The 27,563-nt window shown below is 40.8% G+C and overlaps 1 protein-coding gene across 1 annotated transcript in view; it reads right to left on the reverse strand.

Moving 5' to 3' along the window:
- The window catches only part of RP1 (RP1 axonemal microtubule associated), a 406,368-nt gene that overhangs the window by 244,800 nt on the left and 134,005 nt on the right, over positions 1 to 27,563 (reverse strand). Inside the window, exons 20-27 of the mRNA XM_075828106.1 lie at positions 25,876 to 26,030; positions 22,622 to 22,680; positions 20,465 to 20,509; positions 18,030 to 18,193; positions 8,113 to 8,332; positions 3,259 to 3,413; positions 1,716 to 1,794; positions 444 to 525 (exon numbers count right to left, since the gene is read on the reverse strand). Of these exons, the coding sequence (XP_075684221.1) occupies positions 444 to 525; positions 1,716 to 1,794; positions 3,259 to 3,413; positions 8,113 to 8,332; positions 18,030 to 18,193; positions 20,465 to 20,509; positions 22,622 to 22,680; positions 25,876 to 26,030 (959 nt within the window). The remainder of the gene's footprint in view (positions 1 to 443; positions 526 to 1,715; positions 1,795 to 3,258; positions 3,414 to 8,112; positions 8,333 to 18,029; positions 18,194 to 20,464; positions 20,510 to 22,621; positions 22,681 to 25,875; positions 26,031 to 27,563) is intronic.

Genomic DNA, 27,563 nt, shown 5'->3' on the forward strand with positions numbered 1-27,563 from the left:
GAAATTCGGATAAAGCACATCACGGAAACAACTAATTGTTGATGCAATTCCCCTAAAAAGCAAATAATGTCCTCACTGCCAACTGACTATACACTCAACTATATATAGTATACTGTCTGGGCGTAGAAGGGTTAAAGGGGAACTTCATGAGAAAAGTGGGAGTTTCCACTTGTAATGATCCATTATGGAGTCCTTTATGATTGTGAATAATAATTTTGCTCAGGTTCTCCAGATTTCCCTCACTACAAGTGTAGGTGACATGTATAGTCACCCTACAACTATGGAGCCTCGTCGGAGGGGGAAGGGGGAATATATTTCAAACAACTTTATGCATTTCACAGGTATTTTTTTCTACATGCTAACGTTATATTTTAATATAGTTATATTAAAAAAGATTCTCAAGTTTTTTATATTTTGTTACATTGTGTTGTTGTTTAACATACCTGCTGCATGGAAATAATGCATTGTGAGTATTTCCATCTTCTGTATATTGGATGATGACTTTATCTAAGAACCAACCTTTCCCTGTGTTTACAAGCATAAAACATGCAGTTAAAATGGGTTTCAGTGTTCTGTACCGCGATTTTTCTTGATAGACGGTGCACTTTGCATAGCGCTCAATCATGTAATTTAGCAACAATCAAAAGGAAGTTGTCCAGCGCTCAGATGAATTTCACCACGATCCTTCATTGGGTCCTTTAAAATCCAAACGGCAAAACGCATAAACGCAGGTACCAGGGTTTAGCATACACTATCCCTTATTCATGCATAGTGCAGTGTATCCAAAAACGTGTCAGTGAACCCTGCGTCCTGCGTTTATACAGAACATGTCATTTTGCATTATGGATTTTAATTTGGACCAATAAAGCCGAGTTTTAGCACAGTCACCGTACACCATGGCCTACACCTGGCTGAGCTGACTATTGTATATGTTTTGAATCATGTCAATAAATAACACAGTTTACCAAAATTTTGGGGATATATAGTAGGGCACATGATGCTGTGGGGTGGTCTAAAGGCGCCTAGATGTGAAAACCATGCATTAAGTGATTGTGATATTTTACAGAGGGGACAATAGTCATCATTTTATGGCAGCTCTGACTCTTGTACACTATAGAAGGGTTTACGTATGCATCATAAGTGTGTCGATACTTGCTCATATTCATGGCTTCACTGTTACATGCTTATGTCATAACTAAGATTAAAAGGGTTCTCCGAAATGTATCTTTTTTTTATTTAGCCCCCTTACTCTTTAACCCCATTAAACACCTTTGGGATGAACTAGAATGGATATTGCGAGACCTGCCCTCTCCTCCTACATCAGTGTTTGACCTTACAAATGCTCTTCTGGATGAATGTGCAAAAATTCCCACAGACACTCCAAAATCTTGTAGAAAGCTTTCCCGGAAGAGTGGAAGCCGTTTTAGCTGCAAAGGGGGGGACCAACTCCATATTAATGCCCATGATTTAGAATGGGATGTCCTAAAAGCTCCTGTAGGTGTAATGTGTAGGTGTACTAATACTGTTGTCCATATAGTGTATATTATCCCCACTATAGTCTGTTTGTGATACCTTCATTTACCATGTGTCCTGGGCTACTTTCATCCATCCTATAACTTATACTATCCTTCGAAATAGCTGCAAGGTTCTAGATACAGCAATTCAGTGCCCTGCCTACTATTAGCACTCAACTTTTTCACATTTATATGCAGTACCGTTTTTACTTCCATCACAGCTCATCTGGATTTTCTGCAGAGGCCCCAATGAAACTGCTTGAATGCAAAATACATCAACCTAGAAAGAGATTAATACATGTGATTTTTTTTTGATTTTTTTACTTCTATACAAAATGAATCATTTTAACAAAACTATTAAAAAGTTAAAATTAGCCCTATTCACCCATAGTAATTATGATATTTAATATATTTTTATTTTACTAATTAAAATTATAAAGTAAAACTGATTATTTTTTCTAATCAGTTCTTTTATTTTCTATTTGCATATTTATATTTTCTTGACATGAGCTGCTGCTCTGTACTGTTAACCGCAGTTCAGAAATTTGCTTTACAGCAGTCACATGAACATAGAAAACTTCAGTCTGAAAATCATCGACTTCTATAAGTGTCGTGGGCATGCTCTGTGAGGTGTGCAGAGGTTGCTGTGCAGAAGTGAGCTTATTGTGAGTGATTAGTGACCAGTGTGAAAACTTTTTAATGTATCTATTGACATGGAAAAAAAATAATATTTTTTTTTTAAATTTGTCGAATCCGGTTTCTACCGAACTGTTTCGCTTATATCCATTGCTAACATAAAAGCTTTATTTAAACAATAGGTAATCTTCTGATAATAAATTCCTTTAAGACATAAAGACATCATAAAGCTAGACCTAGATCATCCTATCATCTGTATGTAGGAAAGAGCATCTAGCATACAGAGGCTGAATAAACAGCCAATTTACAGCTGCTAAATTGAGATGATGCCATTCCAGACACCTTTAGTGTCAGGTAACTTCATTTTAACACATTATTTTCATATTTTGTCTTGAATGTAATGTCGACAAATTTTTAGATAAGCACATTCTCAGATAAGATTCATTAAAATAGTTACTGCCTCTTAATTTAACTTTTGACGTGTTATTGAGACAATTGGTTGCCGTGTGGAAGCTTTGACCAACCCAATAACTTGAATGAAGAGACTACAGCATTTTAAGAGTGACGAGTATTGGGCGACTCCAGATGAAGATGAAGAGCCCTAAGGGGGGTCTCTGCGAACCATGAAGAAAAATATTTTTTTTTAGACTAGTGAGGGGTGGTTAGATCAGGAATACTGGTCCAGGGAAAATGAATACAGTAGCAGGGTAGTATTGGTAAAAATGGCGCTGGGAGCCAAGAGAGGGGGAGGGAGTGGGGCAGGGTTTTTGTTTATTACACAAAAGAATGTAGTTTGGGCGGAAAATAGAGAAGGCTGGGGGGTGATAAGAAGAAGAAGTGTGGGAATGTGGCGGGGTTACCTGTATAAAAGAGGTAGCCAGGTAAGGTAATTAGACAGAATCTTTTTGTTATACAGACAGTACTTACATAAAAGTCACTGGTACTCTAAATTGCATTTTAGAGATTGTGGGGGAGGGGGTCTCAGCTTACAGACCTCCACTAAAGTTACCCTCTGGCAAGTCTCAATGAAATTTCAAAAGATAGTTGAATGTAAGTATACCCTTTAACAATGTAATATTACTTTTAGAAAAGGCGGAAAATATTTTACCTGCCCTTTTTGAAATTTCGCAGTTTGAAACTTGGATTTATGCAACTTTCGTTTCCCGGAGTCTCCTCTGGTTCCAAAGACATGGATATAAACATTGGATTCAGCATCAGCATCAGATATGGTGCCTGTGTAAACCTGAATTTCGTAGTCCATCACTAAAAACAAACAGAGGAATGACGCTGTCTCCTGTTCTTTAATATATTTTAGAGAAGCATTTACCTGATGATCCCGATCAGTCTGACGATTACATTGGGGGAATGGATAATCAAATAATAACAATATAGGTAATCAAATACTGGTATACTTTTTATTAAAACGAAAAATATTAGCTTCAATCACGATACCACAATATTCTCTGTTGTTTCTTAAATAATTTTGCAATATTGACTGTACTTTTATAAAGCTAAGGCCTTATTCACTTAAACATATATTTCTCATCCGTGTGATCTCCGTTTTAACAACTAACAGCACAATGTCCCATACAAGTCAATGGGGCTATTCACGCAACCGTTTTTATTTTTTTATAGTGGAGCGTGTGTCCATTGCGTGTGTGTGTCACAGCCCTGGCCTGTTTTGATCCATTTTTGCGGAAGTCTATGGGTGAGATAGTGCTAGAGAGGTATACATGTATACAAACAGATGTATACAACACGAAAATATAACATCTAAGACATCTCTGCTTTTATTCATTTTGGTGTTTTATAAAAAAAAAAAAAAAGCTCCATATTATTTGACTGTAGAAAATATGCTAATAGAAAATGGATTGGTATTTGCCTCGGTACTTTCAAAAGTCTCAGAAGATGACATTTTGTCAACATCAAGCCTGCATGTAATATATACTGAGAAGAACATGTGATGAAATGGACTTACCATCAGAAATACAATCTATGATACACAGCACACAGTAATTACTCTTCAAAATAAATGTTGTACATCAAATGGATCACTTCAGATCTTAATAAGGAGCGCGTGTGACAGGAAGACATAATTCTCCTAGTCTAAGTGTCACCGCAGACAGGCTTTATGAAACATGAAAGGTATTAATACATCCTCTCTCCTTTATTCTTCTGGGCCCTTGCAATAAAAATGCCACAAGTACTGCAGACACTTATACAAGCTGTTTACTGTATCCCTAAAGGCAGTGGCGGACACAGAAAGCTGAGGGCCCCTTTGCAAGAACAGTATATGGGCACCTTTCTCTTCAATATTTCATCATAAATCACCCCCTTAGGTCTCGATAACAATCCATCAGTAATTGTTTGCCATTCAATTCATCATCTCAGGCATTTACCCGCAATCTAACAGACAGAAGAAGGCTGCTTTAAGGTGACAGTGTGCCCCCTTATTGACTGGGCCCCTGTGGAGCTGCACAGTTTTCACCAATTGTATGTCCGCCCCTGCCTAAAGGGTATATGCATACCTCCCAACCGTCCCGGATCCGGCGGGACAGTCCCGGTTTCTCACCGCTGTCCCGCCGTCCCGGGCGGTCTGCAAAATGTCCCGCTGGGCGCTGCATCAAAACAGCTGATCGCTGCTGACTGCAGCAGCGATCAGAAGAAGGCAGGAGTCTTGCGGCGGTCTTCTCACTGGGATCGATGACGGCCCGTGAGTGGTCCAGTCACCGGTCAGGTGACTGGACTGGTCCACTCCCAGGCCGGCATCGACACAAGTGAGAACACTGCTGCAAGGCTCCTGCCTTCTTCTGACGGTGAGTGAGGCTGGGTTCACACGACCATGTTACGTCCGTAATGGACGGAACGTATTTCGGCCGGAAGTCCCGGACCGAACAAAGTGCAGGGAGCAGGGCTCCTAGCATCATACTTATGTACGATGCTAGGAGTCCCTGCCTCGCTGCAGGACAACTGTCCCGTACTATAATCATGTTTTCAGTACTGGACAGTAGTTCCACGGAGAGGCAGGGATTCCTAGCATCGTACATAAGTATGATGCTTGGAGCCCGGCTCCCTGCAGTGTGTTCGGTCCGGGACTTCCGACCGAAATACGTTCCGTCCATTACGGACGTAACATGGTCGTGTGAACCCAGCCTCAATGTCAAAGCAGAGCGGATAGTGGCAGCAGTAGGCTACCTCTACCGCTCTCCGCTCTGGCGGCAATGTGGCACCTACAGGGGGACTGTGTGTTGAGCTATCTACTGGGGGGCTGTGTGTGGAGCTATCTAATAGGGGGCTGTGTGTGGAGCTATCTACAGGGGGGCTGTGTCTGGTGCTATCTACTGGGGGGCTGTATGTGGAGCTATCTACAGGGGCTGTGTGTGGAGCTATCTACAGGGGCTGTGTGTGGAGCTATCTACTGGGGGGCTGTGTGTGGAGCTATCTACAGGGGGCTGTGTGTGGAGCTATCTACAGGGGGCCGTGTGTGGAGCTATGTACAGGGGGGCTGTGTGTGGAGCTATCTACAGGGGGGCTGTGTGTGGAGCTATCTACAGGGGGGCTGTATCTGGCTCTATCTACAGGGAGGCTGTGTGTGGCGCTATCTATAGGGGGCCTGTGTGTGGAGCTATCTAATAGGGGGCTGTATGTGGAGCTATCTACAGGGGGCTGTGTCTGGCGCTATCTACTGGGGGGCTGTATGTGGAGCTATCTACAGGGGCTGTGTGTGGAGCTATCTACTGGGGGGCTGTGTGGAGCTATCTACAGGGGGCTGTGTGTGGAGCTATCTACAGGGGGCTGTGTGTGGAGCTATCTACAGGGGGGCTGTATCTGGCGCTATGTACAGGGGGGCTGTATCTGGCGCTATGTACAGGGGGGCTGTTTGTGGCACTATCTACAGGGGGGTTGTGTCTGGAGCTATCTACAGGTGGCTGTGTGTGGCACTATGTACAGGGGGCTGTATCTGGTGCTATGTACAGGGGGCTGTGTGTGGCGCTATCTACAGGGGGCTGTGTGTGGAGCTATGTACAGGGGGGCTGTATCTGGCGCTATCTACAGGAAGGCTGTATCTGGAGCTATCTTCAGGGAGGGCTGTGTGTGGCGCTATGTACAGGGGGGCTGTATATGGAGCTATCTACAGGGGGTCTCTGGTGGATGATTTTTCCATTGACCGGTAGCAGAGTTGCACAACTGGAAAAAAAAATCCCCATAATGTAACTCTGCTACCTGTCAATTGAAAAGTCATCAACCACAGGGTCTCCCTCTTGACTTTCATTGTTCTCAGCCTTTTGGTTTGTCCTGCAGCTGCCGCCGTGATGAGTAAATGTTATACCCAAGATAGGAAAAGTAACATAAAGACGATATAACCGGATCCATAATATCTGTGATATCCAGACAGTCTAGAGATCCGCGTGTCATTTGCAGAAGGATCTTCCCGTGATTTGTTTATGTGGGATATTGGGTGTGGTTAGGGGCGTGGCTTAAAATGTACCTCTTTTCCGAATTCAAAAGTTGGGAGGTATGGGTATATGTCATAGTACAGGGCCACTTTAACCAGGCATATTAATCGATGTACATAAAGGGTTAAATTGCAGGCAATAAACAAAACCGATTTTAATCCCCCAAAACTGGTATTTGGGGTGCTGCTGCACACGGTTCTGACCTGCCAGCTGCATTGGGCTAAAAACACTACCTTCTAGGTTTACAGCGGGACTGTTTAGCTATAGTCAATCATATGCCACTATATGGTTAACCAGTAGCTTACGTCTGCCATAGATTGTTATAAAAAAACATATACCCCGCGTTATACCTTTTATTTTATAGAGTAGTAATTAAAAGCGCAGTGGATTGTGCTTGTAAGCCAAGGAAATTTTAGTTGCATTGATGACAATAAGTCATGCAAAAACAACAATTATTTTTACTAGTGGTCTGCACAAAAGGCTACAAGCGGGTGTAATCAACTACTTAGAGAGGCACAGTCTCTTAAAACGTTTCACAACAATGGCGTCAATGTGGGCAATGGTGGCTCACCAGCATTTTTCTACAGACAGAGCTATTAACTTCTCTATGATTCAAGGATAAATCCTTTTGTCTCCAGGCCCTTTATCTTTAGGGCATGTTTCAGTACGGAACAGTAGTCCCGCGGGGAGGCAGTGGCTCACAGCGTCATACATAACTATGATGCTAGGAGCCCGGCGCCCTGAACTGTGTTGTTTCCGTAAAATGCGGCCGACATGCAGTCCGTATATCACGGACCGAACGCGGTCGTGTGCATGAGTCCTAAGTATATAAAAGGCCTGTACAAAAAGCCTGGTGGAAACCTGTTCCATGTAAAACGCCCTCAGGGGGCACTATCTCCGTCTAGAGAAAAAAGATTCAATCTCCAAACGCGACAAGCCTTCTTTACTGTGAGAACTCTGGATCTGTGGAGTAACCTACCGAAGGAGCTGGTCACAGCAGCGACAGTATATGGCTTCAAAAAAGGCTTAGATAATTTCTTAGAATTAAAAAAAATATCAAAACGTATGTAAATGTTTGAATGTTCCACTCGAATTGCCACTTGTTATTAGGAGGGAATTTTTTCTTTTTTAGGAAAGATTGGCTCATGCCATACTTTACTTTTTTACCTTCCTCTGGATCAAAAGGGGGGAAACAAAGTTTTAAGGTTTACCTATACCCCTTCCCTTAACCACATCCTCTCCCATTCCTTGGTTGAACTTGATGGACATGTGTCTTTTTTCAACTGTACTAACTATGTAACTATGTAACAGCTTCTCGCATATAGGATATGTATTCAGTGGTGTCTTACTAGTTGTCTCTTCAGATTTCAACTGCAGCATAGTTTGGTCAGCCATGAATTTCTTAAGTTTACATTCTGTAGGCCATATTGTGTTATAAGCAAGATCACACATGTAGTACACGCCAATAGGGTGAGCAGCTCACTAGTATTATTGGGCATACATACACTCTATTGGATCATTTGCATCTGTTGACAGAGGCAGTTCTCTCCATGTGTCTCCATCATCATAGTTCTCTCCAAGCCATCGATTTACTGGTAGGTAAAACTCTTGATCAGATGATAAATGATACAATTTGATCTCCTCTAGATACCAGTCCGGATTGTCTCCTGAATTGTCATGCCCAATGCGTATTTTATATGGTTTGTGTAAGTCATTTAAATTAATCTGCAAAGAAACGTAAAACACGGTAAGTGTTCTCGATATTTACAACAGTACATAAAACATAATAAAATGGAACACTTGAGGGAAAAGTGATACAGATAACCAGCGCGGTACCTGAAGGTACGGAACATGACTTTATATCTTTATCGTACTTTGATCACTGCGTCATGCACCGCCCTCATGTTCTGCACTAGGTATAACACAATGTACCAGTTTTCCTGCAGTATTGCTTTAAAAACCTCTCTGTTATACCAAAATAGATTATCCGTAGTTAAGGACCAGGCCAATTTTGACCTTGAAAAACAGAATTCCACCGGCCATGTTTGTTTAACATAGCTTTCTAATGCTTTGTTTTTTTGTGGGGTGAGTTTTACGTTGTGTTGGTGCCATTTATTTAGAACATATTCATTAGCGATAAATTTTTACTATTTTTAATTTTAGGAAAAATGCAGAAAAAAAAGCTATTCCACAGCAGTTTTTATTTATTTATTTTTACGGCATATATCAATCAGAAATGATACTATAAATCAAATATACAGGTTGTTACAGTTGTGACGATACGTGTATATTACCGGGATTTCATGTCTTGAGACTTGTATTTAATAAAGTTTATTCATTTTAAACATTGTCGTTTGTGTGGCTACTGCTTGCCGCTCAGGACAAGCTTACTTGTCCAACGTCGTTAACTGGTTAAAAGGATTTGCCAGTTTATGTAAATAAAGTTTAATCACTGCATATTAAAAATAATCAGTTTTTTTTATTTTTCACAATTTCTAAGATCACAAAATTTGTTGTTTAAATCCAGAGTTGAAAACTTGAGCCTACCTAGTGCTGGCCACATTACCATTACCTAACAGTGTAGGTAATCCTCTGTGAGCTACATACGTCACCAGCACAATTTATCTCTTGTACTGATAGTTTGCTACAATGTATCAGTGTTTGTAAATATTCCTGCTTGAGGTCCCATGCGCACGACTGTCAAAAATCTCCGTAATTGCGGACCGTAATATGGTCTGCAATTACCGACCCGTTCGGTTCTATTGGCCGTGGACACCTTTAAGTATCGCTACCGATAGGTGTCTGTGCTGTAGAACCATGCCGGCAATTATGGAGCATGTCCTACTTTTAATATTTTACGGGCCATTCTCCCATACTTCGTATGGGAGCACGGCACGAAAATGCGGACCGCGGTCGGGCCGTGTGCATGAGCCCTGAGAGCATGCTGTTTAGTTAAGAGGATTGCTTTAAAGGGGTTTTACAGCCAGTAAAAATTGATGCCCTATCCTCAGAATAGGCCATCAATAGCTGATGGGGCGGGGTCTGACTCCAAGGACCCCCGTCGATCGGCTGTTTTGAAGGGGATGCAGGGATCGTACGACCGCTGCTTACCCTTCATTTATTCTTGCTCACTGTGAATCGTCGACACACATTTAGCGGTGATTCACAGGTATTGCAGCCTTCTAACATTGAAGTGAATTGGAGAAAAGGCTGCAATACCTGTGAATCGCCGCTACATCCATGAGCAAGTAGAAAAGAAGGGGAAGCAGCGATCGTATGAGCACTGCACCCGCTTCAAAACAGCTGATCAGTGGGGGTCCCGGGAGTCAGATTTTTTTTTAACTGATTTACGCTTAAAATTTTGGTTCACGTCATATTTGCAGTAAAATTTGCGACTTTTTCTGTCCCTTGACGTCAAAAGTGGCTAATAAAAGTTGGTGGGGTTAAGTTTGAGTGGATGGGGTCACCAACGAAGTGGCATATTAATTAAGCATGCCAAAAATTGGTGCATGTTATAGTGCAAATCTATGCCGGCTCATTTCACTCCAACGTACTTATTTTTAAGACTGCCGTCCCCCCTCCTCCTCAATTTTGAGAAGTATTAGGTTTGTAAAGGTTTTTGGCCTTTGGGCTTAAACAAGATTGTACCCATTTACTGACTGAAGCTGAGACCACTACAAAATGACGGGGAAAAGAAGCACAAAGTATATTAGAAAACAACAGAAAATCTCTAATTTTATGTAGAGTGAACCCAGGCTTTCAGCCTGATATTGTCTCATTACTGACAAAACAAACGAATAGTACAGTAAATAAAATGATCCCCTATAAAGAACCAAACTTAACACTTTGTAACAGAAATGTACTACTACACAGTCGAGTCACATTATTATGACCAGCACCTAATATCCAGAGTAACCGCCGTGTGCAGCACGGACAGCAGCTAGACGGGCTGGGAGTGACTCAATAAGGTGCTGGTAGGTGGTCTCAGGTATCTGGAGCCAAGCTGACTACAGTGCACCCCACATTTACTAGAGGGGGTGTGGAGGAATATGTATAGAGCGAACAAGACGATCTAGGTGGTCCCACAGATGCTCAATTGCGTTCAAGTCTAGCGAATTAGGGGGTCAGGAAAGTCCTTGGAAGTCTTGGTCGTGCTCTTCCAACAACTGTCGTAAATTTCTAGCCGTGTGACATGTCGTATTGTCTTGCTGGAAGATTCCAACTGCCTCAGGGAAGACAAATAGCATGTTTGGGTGGACGTGATCTGCAACGATGGATTCATAGCCAAAATGGGAATTGTTTGTCTGTATCTGTAATTGTAATCTCAGTAGATACATCCTCTATTAAAGGGGTTATGCAGGGACCAAAAATTACTAGCAGTGTACTCACTGCAGCATGTGAGTACACTCGCTAACATACATTCCGGTCCCCGTCGCACTGATTCTGAGATTTTTTTATAGCGCTGCCGTTGGTCAGCGAGTACATGGAGTACAGCTTGGTCGGTCACATGAAGTAGAATTGTATTATTATCAAAGAAGACTGTGCAACTAGCCCACCGGCAGCTCTATAAAAATCTATGAAAATCTCAGAAATCAGCGCGACAGGGGACCGGAATGTATATTAGCGAGTGTACTCACATACTGCAGTGACTACACTGCTAATAATTTTTGGTCTTTTTTGTGGATATAATTCTTATAGTTCTGTATTTATTTATTTTGGTAAATAAATTTGCTTCATTTTTCATTTCAGATGCACTGGAGCAAAAAAACACATTAGTTGCAAAGGTGGGCATAGCTTTTATTAACTTGAATCTGATATATTTAGAAATCAACACTTGCTGTATGGAAGGTGCTTGCACTATACATTTACATCTTTATTCATAAGGCTGCCACATCCTCTGGACGTAGATACAAATACTATAGGCTGCAGGCCACGTTAGGCCTGCAGCCTATAAGGTGCTGGGAAGACTCCCTGCACAGGCCGGCGTGTTGCGGTAACTGCATCACTCTGGTCTGCGCATGTGTCCCGCCCGGAGCCTGTGCAGTCCGTCGCGGGTACCGGGGCAAGGTAAGTACAATATATATATTTTGGAGGGGGGGCTGTGTGGCACTATATACAAGTGGGGGGGAGCAGGGTGGCACTATATATCTGTAGACCCAATGATTTCTGTAGGCCACGGACACCTCTCTGTATATTTACGGTCATAGAAATGATCCGCAAAATATAGAACATGTCCTATTCCTGTTCGCAATTGCAGCACGGACTCGCCCAGAGAAGTCTATGGGCGCTTGCAAAATTTCGGATGGCTGCGGATGTGCATCTGTAGCCGTCCATAATTGCGTAAGTGTTGCTATGCGACGGCAGGGGATTCCCCAAGAAAATGGTTCCTGAGTGATCATGTGACCTTTTCAAGGGGTTGGGACATGTTGGTGACATCATTTGTAGCTTCCTTTTTATTATGTGCGGATCCGTTAAAACTGATGCACTACAGACTGTATTTGCGGACTGCATGCCAGATGTGCGAATGACTTGCGGATGACTAAGGATCTGTATTTGCGGACAGTAAAAACACTACGGTCGTGTGCACTAGGCCTTAGAGTTCACTCCTGACTTTGGCTTTAAAAAAAAAATCTGTGATTTCCGTTGCTGGGGTGAATAAAACACACCACTTGTTTTATTCACAATCTTGAATGCTGCCTCTATTTTTTGCTTTTTGTACCTATTCACACATAGCCTGAGTCTGCAATTCTGTTTTCTTTTTGCTTTGTAAGTTCATAACTTAGATGTCATAGATTACAGGAGGATCCCGCTGACACTGAACCTGTCAGGTCCGCGGGACTGACGGATTCAGGCCATAGCGAACGATACAACTGCTCTATATAGAGAATACAGAGCAGCTGTAACTAAAAAAGTACAAATTTTTCAATGATGGGAGATGGTGATATCTTTTCTGGAAAACACAGCAATTCAGTCCACTTTCCGCAGCAGGAATTGACATGCTGCGGTATGAAAAATACGCACCGCAGGTGAATTTGTGGTTGGAAAATTTTACGCTGCATGTGGATAAGATTTGTTATATCTCACCCACTTTGCTGCTACTGTATTCTGATGTGTATTTTCCGTCCTCAATTCCGGACAGAAAATACGTAGCAGTTCCGTTACGTGTGGACAAGCCCTTTAAGTATTAACATGGTTTTTGAGGCAGGGTTGTAGTGCATGTTTTGTGTTGTAGAACTTTATTTAGAAGGGAAACAACATTTAATGGCTGATTGTCCCATGGCCAACTGCTGTGTTGTTTTCCACTTTCTGACCCCAAAAGCCAATTACCGTATTTTTCGGACTATAAGACGCACCTGACCATAAGACGCACCCAGGTTTTAGGCCCCATGCACACGAACGTGCTTTTGCGTCCGCAATTCCCCCGAAAATCCACGGGAGAATTGCGGACCCATTCATTTCTATGGGCCCATACACACTATCCGTGTTTTCACGGGTCCCCGCATGTCCGCAAATCCGTGCCGCACAAACTCAGGACATGTCTTATTACGGCCCGCAAATTCGATGCGGACATGCCCATAGAAGTCAATGGGCCCGTGGAAAATGCGGGTACACCTCCGTGTGTCAACCGCAGTTTGCGGATTTGCGGAAGTTTTGCTAGGCGACGACCGGGAATGAGTTCTGCCGTCATCCTGTTTTACCTAGGCTTTTTTTTTTTATCCGCATTTTGCGGATTACATACGGATGTACTGCGGATTACATACGGATGAACTGCGGAGGACATTTCACGGAACACAGACCTGAAATTTGCGGACCAGAAAAACACTACGGTCGTGTGCATGAGGCCTAAGACAACAGAAAATAGGAAAAAAATTATTTGTTAAATTTTTTTTTATTCTGTTTCACCACATTCTGAGAGCCATAACTTTTTTTATTTTTTTTTCATCGATTGAGCGGTGTGAGGGCTTATTTTTTGCGGAACGAGCTGTAGTTTTATTGGCACAATTTTTTGATATATACGATTTTTTAAAATAAATTTTTTGTTATTTCATTTTTTAAGCGCTAAGGTGACCAAAAAACTATTTTGATGTTTTACATTTTAAACTCATTGTACGAGTTAAATAATGGTATATTGTAATAGATCAGACTTTTACGGATGCAGCAATACCAAGTTATTTTATTTTTTTACATTGTGCTTGGGGAAAAATGGGAAAAGGGTTTTTTTTTTTTACTTTTAATATTTATTTATTTTTACACTCCTGAAAATGTATCTAACAGTTTTTTTTTTTTTACACATTTTATTAGTTCCCCTAGGCCACCTGGTTACATGTGGAGTTACTAAAACAGCGTAACTCGCTGAGCTACGCTGTTTCCTTAACTCCCATAGTAGTGAATGGCAGTTACGGAAGCAGTGTAGCATGCGAGCTACGCTGTTTCCGTAACTACTGTTCAGTTCTATGGGAGTTAGGGAAACAGCATAGCTCAGCGAGTTAAGTTGTTTCAGTGACTCCAGGGTTTAGGGGGCCCCGTTCTAGAGATAGGTGGGACCCGCATCTATTTGACTTTTATGACATATCCTGTGGATATGTCATAAATGTCCTTCATAGAAAAACCCCTATAAATGCAGCGGTCGCTATTGACCGCGGCATTTAACTAGTTAAAGGGGTTTGCCATAAAACACATGTATCCCTATCCACAGGATAGGGGCTACATGTGAGATCGCTGGGGCTCCGACCGTTGGGGCCCCCAGCGATAAGGAGTACATGGGACCGAAAGTCACCCAAAGCGCTACATGAGAAGCCTGAACTTCCGGGTTCTGTTCCGCAGCTCCATAGAGATCAATGGAGAGCCACTCGCGTATGCGCAGAAAATCCCATTGATCTCTATGAAGCTGCCGGACACAGAACGCGGAAGTCACAGCTTATCATGCAGCGCTCTTGGTAACTTTTGGTCCCCGTTCTACTTATCGATCACACATGTATCCCCTGTGGATAGGGGATACATGTGTTTTATGGCACAACCCCTTTAAACAGCCAAGAACAGCGAAATTGCTGTTCCTGGCCGTTAGAGCAGCGTGTCAGAAGCTTCACCTTCAGCGTAAACCCGCTCCATACATCCCCCCCCCCCCGCTTCATGATGTGCCGGCACGTCATGGGTCGGGAAGGGGTTAAGTAATGAAGCGGTCATGGGGTCCCTTGACTGCGGACTATAAGACGCAGGGACTTTATAGCAAGATTTATTCTTGCTAAAAACTGCGTCTTATCGTCCGAAAAATACAGTATAGCTTTGAATTTTTTATAATTTTTTATGATTTTTTATAATTTTTATTTTATTATTGTTTATTTTCCTTTTTGCTTAATTATATTTTTTAATCCCCTGAACTTTCAGCCAAGGCAAAGTATTGTACGTGTCTTCCAAAATCTACAAAATGTATATAGAAATTCAGATGTAGGACACAGGGCTAATGCTAAAAGGGATCAGGACAATTCGTTGTCTGGATTTTATCCCAGTAAATCTCTTGCTCCAGGTAGCAGCACTGCTCGCTGTGCTATCTGTGATGTTGCATAGCTCATTTTTTTGTGTCCAGTTTCATTAAGATCTTCTATTATCAGTCCTGTTCCAGGTCTTTCTAGCCACAGCCTCCGACCTCCTTTATAAACCTAGCCCTTGCACTTCCTCTTTGCCAGATTATTGTGCTTCCTGCCTTTAGTCTAGTTCATAGCTGCTTGCTGCTTTACGCTACAAGCTGTTGCCGCTTATCTGTGTACTGAACATGGACTGTTACATGACTATGCTTCTCAAATATCTTCTGGTAATGTAAGGGTATGTTCACCCGCATAGTCAAAAACGTCTCAAAATACGGAGCTGTTTTCAAGAGAAAACAGCTCTTGATTTTCAGAAGTTTTTTGTGCCACTCGCGATTTTCGCTGCATTTTTTGCGGCGTTTTTTACGGCCGTTTTTGGAGCTTTTTTCAATAGAGTCTATGGAATACGGCTCCAAAAACGTCCCAAGAAGTGTCCTGCACTTCTTTTTTGCGGCTGTTTTATTACGCATAAAAAAAAGCTGCGAAAAACTCTCCGTCGGAACAGAACACCGTTAAAGAGTTAGAAAAGGAAAAAGAGAGCCAACAATGCTGACATACAAATACAGTCTATGGTTAAAAATAACTTGCAGAAATCCATGCACCTGCTTCAGATAAATGGAACTAATTTTCAGTCGCAGAATTTTTTTCAGCCAAATCTACCACGTGTGAATTTACCCTTAGGCTGGGTTCCCACAGGTCAGATACACTGCGTAAAAGTATGCAGCGTATCCGACCTAGAACACACAGGGAATTCTGCCCAAAAACACACCAAATTGTGATGCCGTTTTTCGGGTGGAATGTACGCTGCGGAAACCAGCTCCTGAAAAAAAAGTCTATAATTATCCCCGGCCGTTGCCAAGTCGCAACGTGCAGTCTGGTCTCCTGGAATGATGCTGCAGCCCATGTGACCGTTGTAACCTGTGATTGGCTGCAGTAGTCATATGGGATGAAACGTCATCCCAGGAGACCGGCCTGTATGGAGAATAGAAGAAAGCGTCGATATGACAACGACCGGGGGTAAGTATAGACTTTTTTTAAATTAATTTTAAACCTTTATGGGGTGGAATCGTAGTGTTTACACCACAAAATTCAACACTTGGCTATTTGTTGCGGGTTTTACATCCCCATTGAATTAAATGGGTAAAACCCACAACCGAAGACCAATGAATCCGCAGCATAAATTGAGATGCTGTGGATTTAGAATCCGTACCGCAGGTCAATTTATGAACGTTTTTGCAGCAAATTTTATCTACAGCGTGTGCATGAGATTTGTTCCAAACTCCTTCCCTTTGCTGCTACCGTAGATGCTGCAGAATTTCCGCACATAATTCCGTTGCGAAATTTCCGCTACGTTTACGCTATGTGGGAACCCGGCCTTAGCCTGTGAGAGAATATTGGAATATCTAGAGGTAACCCATGCAGACACAGGGAGAACATCTAAACTTCATGCAGATGCAGACCTGGGTCAGATTCGAACAAAGGTTGAACTTAATGAATGTTTGTCCTGTTTAATTGGTTGCCGACACAGGACGAGAATACTCGTCCTGAGCGGCGGGTACTTGGCGAATCAGAACGAGTATTCTCGTCCTATGTTACAGCCAGTGTCCGCGTGCCACGATGAGCGGGGCAGCGGCTGTAACAGCTGCAATAGACAGCCGCAGCCCTGCTCTATCGACGGAGAGAAGAGAAACCTCTTCTCTCCGCTGTTGACCCCTTGAATGCAGCGATCAAAGCTGATCGTGGTGTTCAAAGTAAATAAGTGGAGGGGGGACTGCCCTTTGATCCCGTCACAGAAAATCCCTGTGACGCTATCAATGGCTGAGGTATGTCCGAACAACTGCCTATGTACAATCAGTACACAGGCTAATGTACTGGCATATAGCTATATGCCAGTACATGAATGTTCACAAATCAAAATCAAAATGAAAAATCCCTCTATGGGATTTAAAAAAAAATTAACTTAATAAAAAAAAAAAAGTTTTGTTAAATAAATAAAAAATAGTAAAAAAAAATATACAGAAATACACATTTTTTTTTACAATAAATAAACTTTTCAAAATACAAGTCCCAAAACATGAAATAATATACGCATATTTGGTATCACCACGTCCGTAACAACCTGTACAATAAATGTATAATGTTATTTATGATGATCGGTGTATGGCGTAAAACAAATAAAGAAAACTGCCGCAGAACTCCTTTTTTTTCTACATTTTACCAAACTAAAAATGTATAGAAATTAAACGATAATGTAAATGTACCAATAAAATTTTACCTACATAAAGTACAACTCGTCTTGCAAAAAAAAAGTCTCATACAGCTACATCGGACAAAAAATGAAAAAGTTATTAGCGCCGGGATACAAAGAGGGAAATATTTAAAAAAATGTTCGGTCCGCAAGGACAAAATTGGCCGTGTCTTTAAGGGGTTAACATATATAACTATGTTTATAACTGAATTATTTTCAATGTATGTCTATGGACACCTTTGGACACCATATTTACCACTTTGTTTAAAACTGCCACTTGATGTATACATTGTGTTGCATGTGTTGCATGACACAAACCAAATATAATATTTAACATTTTAAAAAAAAATTAAAAAAAATTGCTAAAAATTATTTTTCAACACAAGATGCAGATTTTTTTTTTTTACAGCATGGATGACTGATGAGGGGAGGATGAATCTCACCACCGTGCACATAGCCTAAAGCTTGTTTGTTGAAGTTTGAGGATTTTAATAATTATCTCTTGACTTTTATCCAGACTGAATGATAACCATCTGTTTATGCAAATCTGGTAATTACAGCATTGTAAACAGACACAATATTATCCACATACCTGGAATGTATCTGCACTGTGCACATTAAACAGCTGATGACTCCCTGATCCCAACATTATGGGGCCAGAACTTTCTTCTGTGCCATAGACATAAAGGAATACAGAAGAATCAGTGCCAGAATTGGGGAGATTGCCAGTCACAAGTGTGATCTTCCATTCTCCTTCTGTAAAGATAAGAATAGTGTGTCAATTTTAACAAATTTGTCCAAACCTTGCCCAGATCAGATTAGTGGGGGAAAAAAAAATCAGATACTGGAAATGTAGAGAAACCCCCCGCCAGGAAATAAATCACTGAATCTGTTCTTGGACTGGTAGGAATTTTGATATCTACAGTAGGCTGCTCTGTACAAAGTTCTGTGCTTATATTTCACATGATGTAAAGGCCTTTGGTCATACTGGACTTTAGCTTACTTTTTGACATTAGTTTTCTACATATAATGTTAATAACAGGAATATCTGTCATAGAGAGGCCAAAACATTATTTTAGCGTCCCACTGAGGACATTGGGGCAATATCCAGACAAGGATTTCTTTGTCACTCAAGAGGAACTGGAATTGACACTTGGGGAATGTAGAAGATATCCATACTTGTCCAGGATCTAGCATCTTGGCTGGAATTTTGTAGCACTTCATGAGGGATCAGTAACCTTTGGCACACATCTGTTGTAAAACTAAAATTCCCAGCATGCCCTGAGAGCCAAAGGCTTTTATTATGCTAGCTAAAGGATGTCAGGAGATGTTGGGAATTGTAGTTTCATAGCAAATAGAGTGCCGAAAGTTGCTGACCTTTGCACTACATAATCCTTGTAGCACTGCTGGTCTTGAGGGCATGGGCTGTGTATGATCCAGTAGCAGGAAGGACATAGTTGCCAACAGTCCCGAATTTGCAGGGACTGTGCCAAATTTACATGAACAATCCCGGCAAATTAACTGTTCGTATCTCGGCAACTTGAACTTGCGACTTCCCTATTCAATTGTATCTATGTCCCCAGGACGCAGATACAATTGAATACTATTGTAGAGAAGGGAGCCTGCTCTCTGCTCGGCCATTCACTAGGCTGCAGCCTATAAAACACTGGGACAGGATCCCTGTGCATGCCGAAATGATAATGTCACTGGATCGCGCCAGCTTACGCAAGGATGCTATCTCGGCGCCTCATAAGCTGCAGAACTGAGGAGACTGTGGAGCTCCGTTCTTCACAGGAACTGGGCTAGGTGAGTATAAGGTTTTTTTTATTTGTTTGGGGGGCAACCGAGCACTATCTACATCGGGGCTGTGTGACACTATCGACAGGGGGACTGTATGGCACTCTACAGGGGGGCTGTGTGGCACTATCTATAAAGCGAGAAGTGTGGCACTATCTATAGTAGGGGAGTGATGCACTATAAAGTAGGGTGTGTGGCATTATCTATAAAGAGAGCAGTGTGGCACTATCTGTAAAGGGGGAGAGTGTGTTACTGTCTACAAAGGGGTGTGTGTGGCACTATCTATAAAGGGGGAAGTGTGTGGCACTAGCTACAGGGGGCTGTGTGGCACAATCTACAGGGGTTGTGTGGCACTATCTTCCGGGGGCACTCTGGCATTATCTACAGGAAGAAGTGTGTGGCAATAGATACAGGGAGCAGTGTGTGGCACTATCTACTTGGATCGGATGGGGAACCATCTACAAGGGGCACTGAGTGTGGCACTATCTACGCTAGTTTTAAGTTTTTAGTTTTGCTACCAGTAGTGGTCAGCACATATTGCCTAGTCAGCCCTAGTGATAAAGTGAGACATCACCTGCCTGTATACAACCAGATAACCAGAGACATAAACTGGCCACCATAGTAGTTGTCAGCCAAACTAGTTCAGAAATTTTTGTTCATTTATATATATGCTGAAATTCTGTGAAAAAAGCGATACCCCATTAGCCACACCCACATAATAAACCACACCCCATAAGCCACATCCACCAGATAAGCCACACCCTAAGTGTCCCTGGAAGAAAATTTCAAATGTTGGCAACTATGGAAGGAGTCTTATTTGATGTTTCCTCCTTTATATATAACCATGTTACCAATTTTAGTCTTAAGTGTTTACTGTACCTTCCTAGGACTTGTAAGATAAGAGTTGGACAGTAGCTAGGCTTATTTTTACCCAGGTCAAGGATTCAGTCTGTTGCCCTAGTCATGTATATAAATATCCTGGCCAAGGCAGAATGGCCAGTTAGTGCCCCTGTACGCCCAGCACTCAGGTTACTGAACACTTTATATCTCATTGTCACATATGATACTAAATACCCAACAATACTATAGTCTGTGTTACTTTGATATGATACTAGAATAAATATTTGCATCTACTGTACAAAACATGCAGATGACTATGTACTGAAACTTTGAACATTATTTTACTGAAAGTGTGAACCCGGCCTAATGTGTCGCTTTCAGAGATCTTACCATTGGCTTTGGTCGGGTGTCCCATTTTAGAAGGCAGTTCCATTTCTACAAATAAAAACAATATGGATGTGCAATATTAATGTCTCTCCACATTTATTTGTATAATGAATCTTTACATTAGTGCTTATCTGGAATATGCATTGTGAGTGGTTGTTATTTCTGCAATGACTCAGTTTATACATTGGCCTTGCATTGTAAAGAACACTAATTGGAATATATCAATATATTTACTGAAACACAGAAGACGGTTTATAGTGGATATATACTGTGTATATATAAATATATATATATATATATATATATATATATATATATATATATATATATATATATATATATTTATTTTTTTAAATAAAAGTCTGCATTCCATCTAGTAACAATTATATTCCAGGGTTATTATACACACAGTATATAGAGAGAAAGTTTTATCTCCAGTTATTTATGGGGTTACCAACTAAATATGTCCTTTAACTGTAATATGTTATCACATTTGATATCCCCTGACTCTCCTAACATAGGCAATAAATAAAGTCAAATACAACTGCATGTTAAACTTTTCCACCTAAATCCAAAAACCACAGTATATATGAGTTATCCTCTTCTGTAAAGTGAAGTTATCCTTTCCTATAAAGCTGGTAAAAATTCTTAGGTGGGCAACAATGAATATGATCACCTTTACAGCTACCACATGGCTGGAAACTCGATATTCTACAGATACAGAACGTAAACCATTGCCCAAAGTACAGACACAATATAAGTGTATGGACCCATCTGAAATCAGCCACGCATAACTGTAATCAGCCCCTGACCCGTGTACCTGAATAGGGTTGACTTCTTTGCATATGAATATGCAATTACAATGTCTTAAAGGGATTATACATAAGAATAACACTTGTGACAGCAAGGTAACAAGGATGAGGAGGAGAAAACAAAGTATGAAAATCACTACATGAAAAGGAATCTTTTTACCAGAAGGGTTTGAATAATTTGTCTATCGCTTTGACAGGTCCCTCAACAGAGAAGGGAATTAATAAACTATTATCAGTGTCCATTGTGGTCACAAAAGTTGAGTAAGCAATTCAATGCTTATTATGCTTAATAAAAAATAAATAGCTTAGAACTTCTTCTCTTGGTGCACAAAAATCCAGTGTTGTCTCCTGGAAACTATCAATATAAACCATACCAAAAGAACTAGAGCATGTAGCCAAAAGTATATAAGAATATAACAATTTTATTACACAAATACCTCAAACACTGTATTGAAAAAACATATAAAGACAAGACTCTAGTACAGACAATGTGATATTATGGAGCGAAACATGGAAATTGCTGGATAACATGTAAAAATAGAAAGGCTGTACTGAGTAACCGCAAAATCTATTTCAGACCCAAAGGGGTTCCATATTGATTACCTCTAATACCCTGTAAACATTTTCGACTGGTGAAAGGGGAAACAAGAGAAAGTGTCAGTGCATGAAAATATCAGTCATAAGGCAGCCTTACCTATAACAGCAAAAAAATGATATAAAACGATGCTCACTCTACCACAGAGACCCCAACGCGCATTTCGCTGTAAGTGCTTCCTCAACACCCCCTGAGGAAGCACTTACAGCGAAACGCGCATTGGGGTCTAGTACCACATTGTCTGTACTAGAGTCTTGTCTTTATATGTTTTATATGTTTTTTAATACAGTGTTTGTTGTATTTGTGTAATAACATTTTTATATTCTTATATACTTTTGGCTACATGCTCTAGTTCTTTTGGTATGGTTTATATAGTTATGGAGATGCCTGCAGGGTAAATCATGGGGGGGATGTTGGTATAAAAAAACATCACCCAGCCTTTTATATAACTGCTTTTGGAGTTTATATGTTGACGGAAACTATCAATAGTCTGCTGTTGGCAGATCTATAATATTTACAATTTGTATCGACTTTACTACTTTATTTACGACTTTGATCACAGAAAGGCATATTGCTATGTAAATGACCTGAGCATCAGGGTGTAGTTATAAAGTATTATATCACTAAACAAAAAGTCATAATAAGATGTTAACAGTTTCCAAGTAACAAACAACTTCAAATAGCAAAATCACACTACAAATAAAACAAATTAAATTACAGTCTGCATTTTAATTTGAAGAAAATAATTTGTACCTTGCTTCAGCAGTTCAATTTCCGAATGAAAAGATCCCTGAGACATATATGGAAGCCATCTGAAAAGTGTATAAAATAAAAAGATAAGATAGATTTCACATGCAATAATGAATGTTCTGACTATCCTGTGAATGTCAGAGCATAGTTGTTTTAGGGATTTTTACCTTTCCAGCTGTCTATTATGACAGTGATGCTGTCATGGGATGCGTAAGGGAAAGTATTAATTCTGGAAGTGTCTATATTTCTTACAAGGACTGATCATGAAATCTGTGTCCTTGTTGACAATTATGACCAGAATAAATGGAGAGATGCATAAACTGGGACATGCGTACTATATAGATTTCTACAGACATGGCAGGTTTATGCGTGAAGGTGTTATGTTCTATTTGTAGATTAAAGTGGTTGTCCAGTTTAGAAAATCCATTTTAATACACCCTTTCAGGTCATTCTAAAATAATAGAAGCGTCCCCTGTTCAGGATCCCCTTCACTTAGCCAGAGTTGAAAGCAGTTACAAAGAGCATCTCTTGCTTTAGGGTATGTTCACACGGCCAAATTTCAGACGTATACGAGGCGTATTATGCCTCGTTTTACGTCTGAAAATACGGCTCCAATACGTCGGCAAACATCTGCCCATTCATTTGAATGGGTTTGCCGACGTACTGTGCAGACGACCTGTCATTTACGCGTCGTCGTTTGACAGCTGTCAAACGACGACTCGTAAAAATACAGCCTCGTCAAAAGAAGTGCAGGACACTTCTTTCAGACGTTTTTGGAGCTGTTTTCTCATAGACTCCAATGCAAACAGCTCCAAAAACGGACGTAAAAAACGCCGCGAAAACGGCGCGAAAAATGCGAGTTGGTAAAAAAAACGTCTGAAAAGCAGGGTCTGTTTTCCCTTGAAAACAGCTCTGGATTTTCAGACGTTTTGGTTGACTACGTGTGAACATACCCTTAGAGGACCTGACCTGCATTACACAGACATCCCATTAATAGAAAGTGCACTGTGTAATGCATTATTTCCACTGTGGTGGCGCTGCAGAGAAATAGAACACTTAAAGAGGCTCTGTCACCAGATTTTGCAACCCCTATCTGCTATTGCAGCAGATCGGCGCTGCAATGTAGATTACAGTAACGTTTTTATTTTTAAAAAACGAGCATTTTTGGCCAAGTTATGACCATTTTCGTATTTATGCAAATGAGGCTTGCAAAAGTACAACTGGGCGTGTTGAAAAGTAAAAGTCCAAGTGGGCGTGTATTATGTGCGTACATCGGGGCGTTTTTAATACTTTTACTAGCTAGGCGTTCTGATGAGAAGTATCATCCACTTCTCTTCAGAACGCCCAGCTTCTGGCAGTGCAGACACACAGCGTGTTCTCCAGAGATCACGCTGTGTCGTCACTCACAGGTCCTGCATCGTGTCAGACGAGCGAGGACACCGGCACCAGAGGCTACAGATGATTCTGCAGCAGCATCAGCGTTTGCAGGTAAATCGATGTAGTTACTTACCTGCAAATGCTGATGCTGCTGCAGAATCAACTGTAGCCTCTGGTGCCGACACGATGCAAGACCTGTGAGTGACGTCACAGCGTGATCTCTCGAGAACACGCTGTCTGCACTGCCAGAAGCTGGGCGTTGTGAAGAGAAGTGGATGATACTTCTCGTCAGAACGCCCAGCTAGTAAAAGTAGTAAAAACGCCCCGATGTACGCACATAATACACGCCCAGTTGTACTTTTACTTTTCAACACGCCCAGTTGTACTTTTGCAAGCCTCATTTGCATAAATACGAAAATGGTCATAACTTGGCCAAAAATGCTCGTTTTTTAAAAATAAAAACGTTACTGTAATCTACATTGCAGCGCCTATCTGCTGCAATAGCAGATAGGGGTTGCAAAATCTGGTGACAGAGCCTCTTTAATGCCTCACAGATTACAGCTGATTGATGGTGGACCCAGCATTGTAATCTGCTTATTGCCATGAGACCCTTCTAAAAAGTAGGGATTGTCCAAAGCAGAGTATCCGTTTAACTTACAGCAACTTTTTTTAATTCAAAATGTAGCTGATAACCTGTTATAGTTTTTCAGAATTTTTAACTAAGAAAATAGTACTCAGTGGTATTTATTTTGACAGTCATCCAGGACCATTAACTGAGGATATTTCTATCTTGAGCCAGAGTCCTAGTCATTATGGTGGCCACCCCCGGACAAAGGCATCGGGTTTGGCGTCTCCCCTGTGCAGGAACATTAATATAGGTATGTACTCTACTCTGTAGGGCCTTTTTGTCCTTTTCAGCCTCGTGGTTATTTTGACTTGATACGCTTTTGGATGATGCCAATGCTCTGTCTCTTTATACACATATATACTTTCCTACCTTCATGTCACTATCATTAGTATGATATAATGTTATTGACTGTAGTGAACCTTTATATATGACGCGCCAGGTGCGTTTATTGGCCTTCCACTTACTCTTGTATCCACATGTTTGTATACTTCAATTTATGAATATATATGCCCTAACTCTATTACATCCTTTCCTGCACAGGCCGACGCCATTTTTTTTACATTGTGTAACTCATCTTTTAAATGTTTTGTATCTATCCCCCAATAAAGTGATGTTTTTATAACAATTTATGATCTTTTGCGCTAGTATTGACCTTTTGGTTGTAGGTTTATCCATAAGTTTTTGGAAAATGAACCAAATCACGCTTGGTGTACATGTTTGGACGTCTCTATATATACGTGAATTTTTCCTCTATTTTTTTTTATATATGCTGCATGTTTGCATCTTGAGACAGTCCTCTAGTTCCCTATATGTACAGATAGGTGGTGTTAATTAACTATATAGAAATATGGTATTCAATCAACTTTCAATAAGGACAAATGGCCTTAACTTTCTCAAATTTTTAATTTCATTCATATATATATCTTCCATTAAGTACAGTGAAAGTTTGCTTGATATGTACGTACTACACCGTTGGTCCCAGTAGGGTTAAAATGAAAATGTTTCATTTTACTCTGAACTTAAAAAATAAATGTGTTGAAAGAATGAATGCCCATGTGACAGGCAGTAAGATCTTAAGAAAATGAAAGTGCAAATATTACTGAAAAACCGTATTGTGACACACAGACTAGAATATTGGTGGGCTCAGGTTCTATAAAGCTGACATCAAACATATAAGTATCCTTGAGGGAATACAGATATACAGCATTTAAAAATGCTCCAAGTAGAATTGTGATGGTATGAATAATGTTACCTTTCACAATTGAAGATATATTCTGAGAGTTCGCCCTGTTCCCTGATGATTACTTTCTCACAATACCAGTACTGAGACTTGCGATTGGCCTCGCAGCCTAGGAGCACTCTCTGTAGCTTCCCAAGTGACACAGCTTCAATTTCAAACACATCAACCTAAAAAACAAGAGGAAAGTCAAATGTGAGGAACCACTGCAGAATACATCCACCTCTCCTTTACTTGTACTACTATTGCCGGCTGCATTATACGGCTATGTCGTTCTATGAGGAAATAGATTTTTCTACATGTCTGTTTATGAATAAGGAACATCGACCTCAAATTTGTATTTCTTTTATGTTACTACACTAAATCATTGGGCTTGCTTGGCAAAAATCTATGAATAGGACTTGATAAGTCCACATTGGAATGATTTTTTGACTATTATTGTACTGAATCTAAGGGCTAAACTAGTAATGAGGGGTTACATAACAAAACATGGATTGATCCCCTTTGCTCAGTTCTCTCACTGACAGAGTTTGGTCGACAAATATTTTATTGAATTGCTTAAAGAGGCTCTGTCACCACATCATAAGTGGCCTATCTCCTACATAATGTGATTGGCGCTGTAATGCAGATTACAGCAGTGTTTTTTTATTTAGAAAAACGATCATTTTTGACGGAGTTATGACCTATATTAGCTTTATGCTAATGAGTTTCTCAATGGATAACTGGGCGTGTTTTACTTTTTGACCAAGTGGGCTTTGTACAGAGGAGTGTATGACGCTGACCAATCAGCGTCATACACTTCTCGTCATTCATTTACACTGCAGATAGCGATATAGCTATATCGCTATGTGCAGCCACATAAACACACTATAACATTACTGCAGTGTCCTGACAGTGAATATACATTACCTCCAGCCAGGACGTGATGTGTATTCAGAATCCTGACCACTTCTTTGCACTTCTCTGTGATTTAAAGCATAGCAGGCGTAGTCTCGTGAGATTACGCTGTAAGCTGTCATTTACAGCGAGATCTCGCTGTGCTGTGCTGTAGTCTCACAAAGACGCTACAGAAATGGTCAGGATTCTAAATAGACATCACATCCTGGCTGGAGGTAATGTATATTCATTGTCAGGACACTGCAGTAATGTTATAGTGTGTTTATGTGGCTGCACATAACGATATAGCTATATCGCTATCTGCTGTGTAAATGAATGGAGAGAAGTGTATGAAAATTATTAGATATATAATCTACATTACAGCGCCGATCACATCATGTACAATATAGGCCACTTATAATGTGGTGAGAGAGCCTCTTTAATGAGTATTAGTCACTAGAGAGACAATTTCATCTTAGGACATATAAGATGCTTTAGTAAAGTGATGTTAGCTGATACATTTGCACTCCCTAAACAGAAACCCTAATCCACTTTTTGGAGAGGGGTTGAATTTATGTGCTCATTTTGTTATTAAGGGTTAAGGGCTTCTCCCAGAGAGGGCTCACTTGTCAGGTCAATTGGCATGAGTCTATGCGTGTATAGAGTGTATAAACTTTCGATCACATGGGCTGGTGGGTTCACAACACTTTGTTATATAGATGCTTTAACAGTAAAGGCTTTGTCTGGTAATATATAGCCCGTAAACAACAACTCATAAAAGGGGTTTACCCACTCTCACTTGGATATGTCATCAGTTGTTGGCCGTT

Source organism: Rhinoderma darwinii, chromosome 5, assembly GCF_050947455.1.
Source record: "Rhinoderma darwinii isolate aRhiDar2 chromosome 5, aRhiDar2.hap1, whole genome shotgun sequence".
NCBI classification, from domain to species: domain Eukaryota; kingdom Metazoa; phylum Chordata; class Amphibia; order Anura; family Rhinodermatidae; genus Rhinoderma; species Rhinoderma darwinii.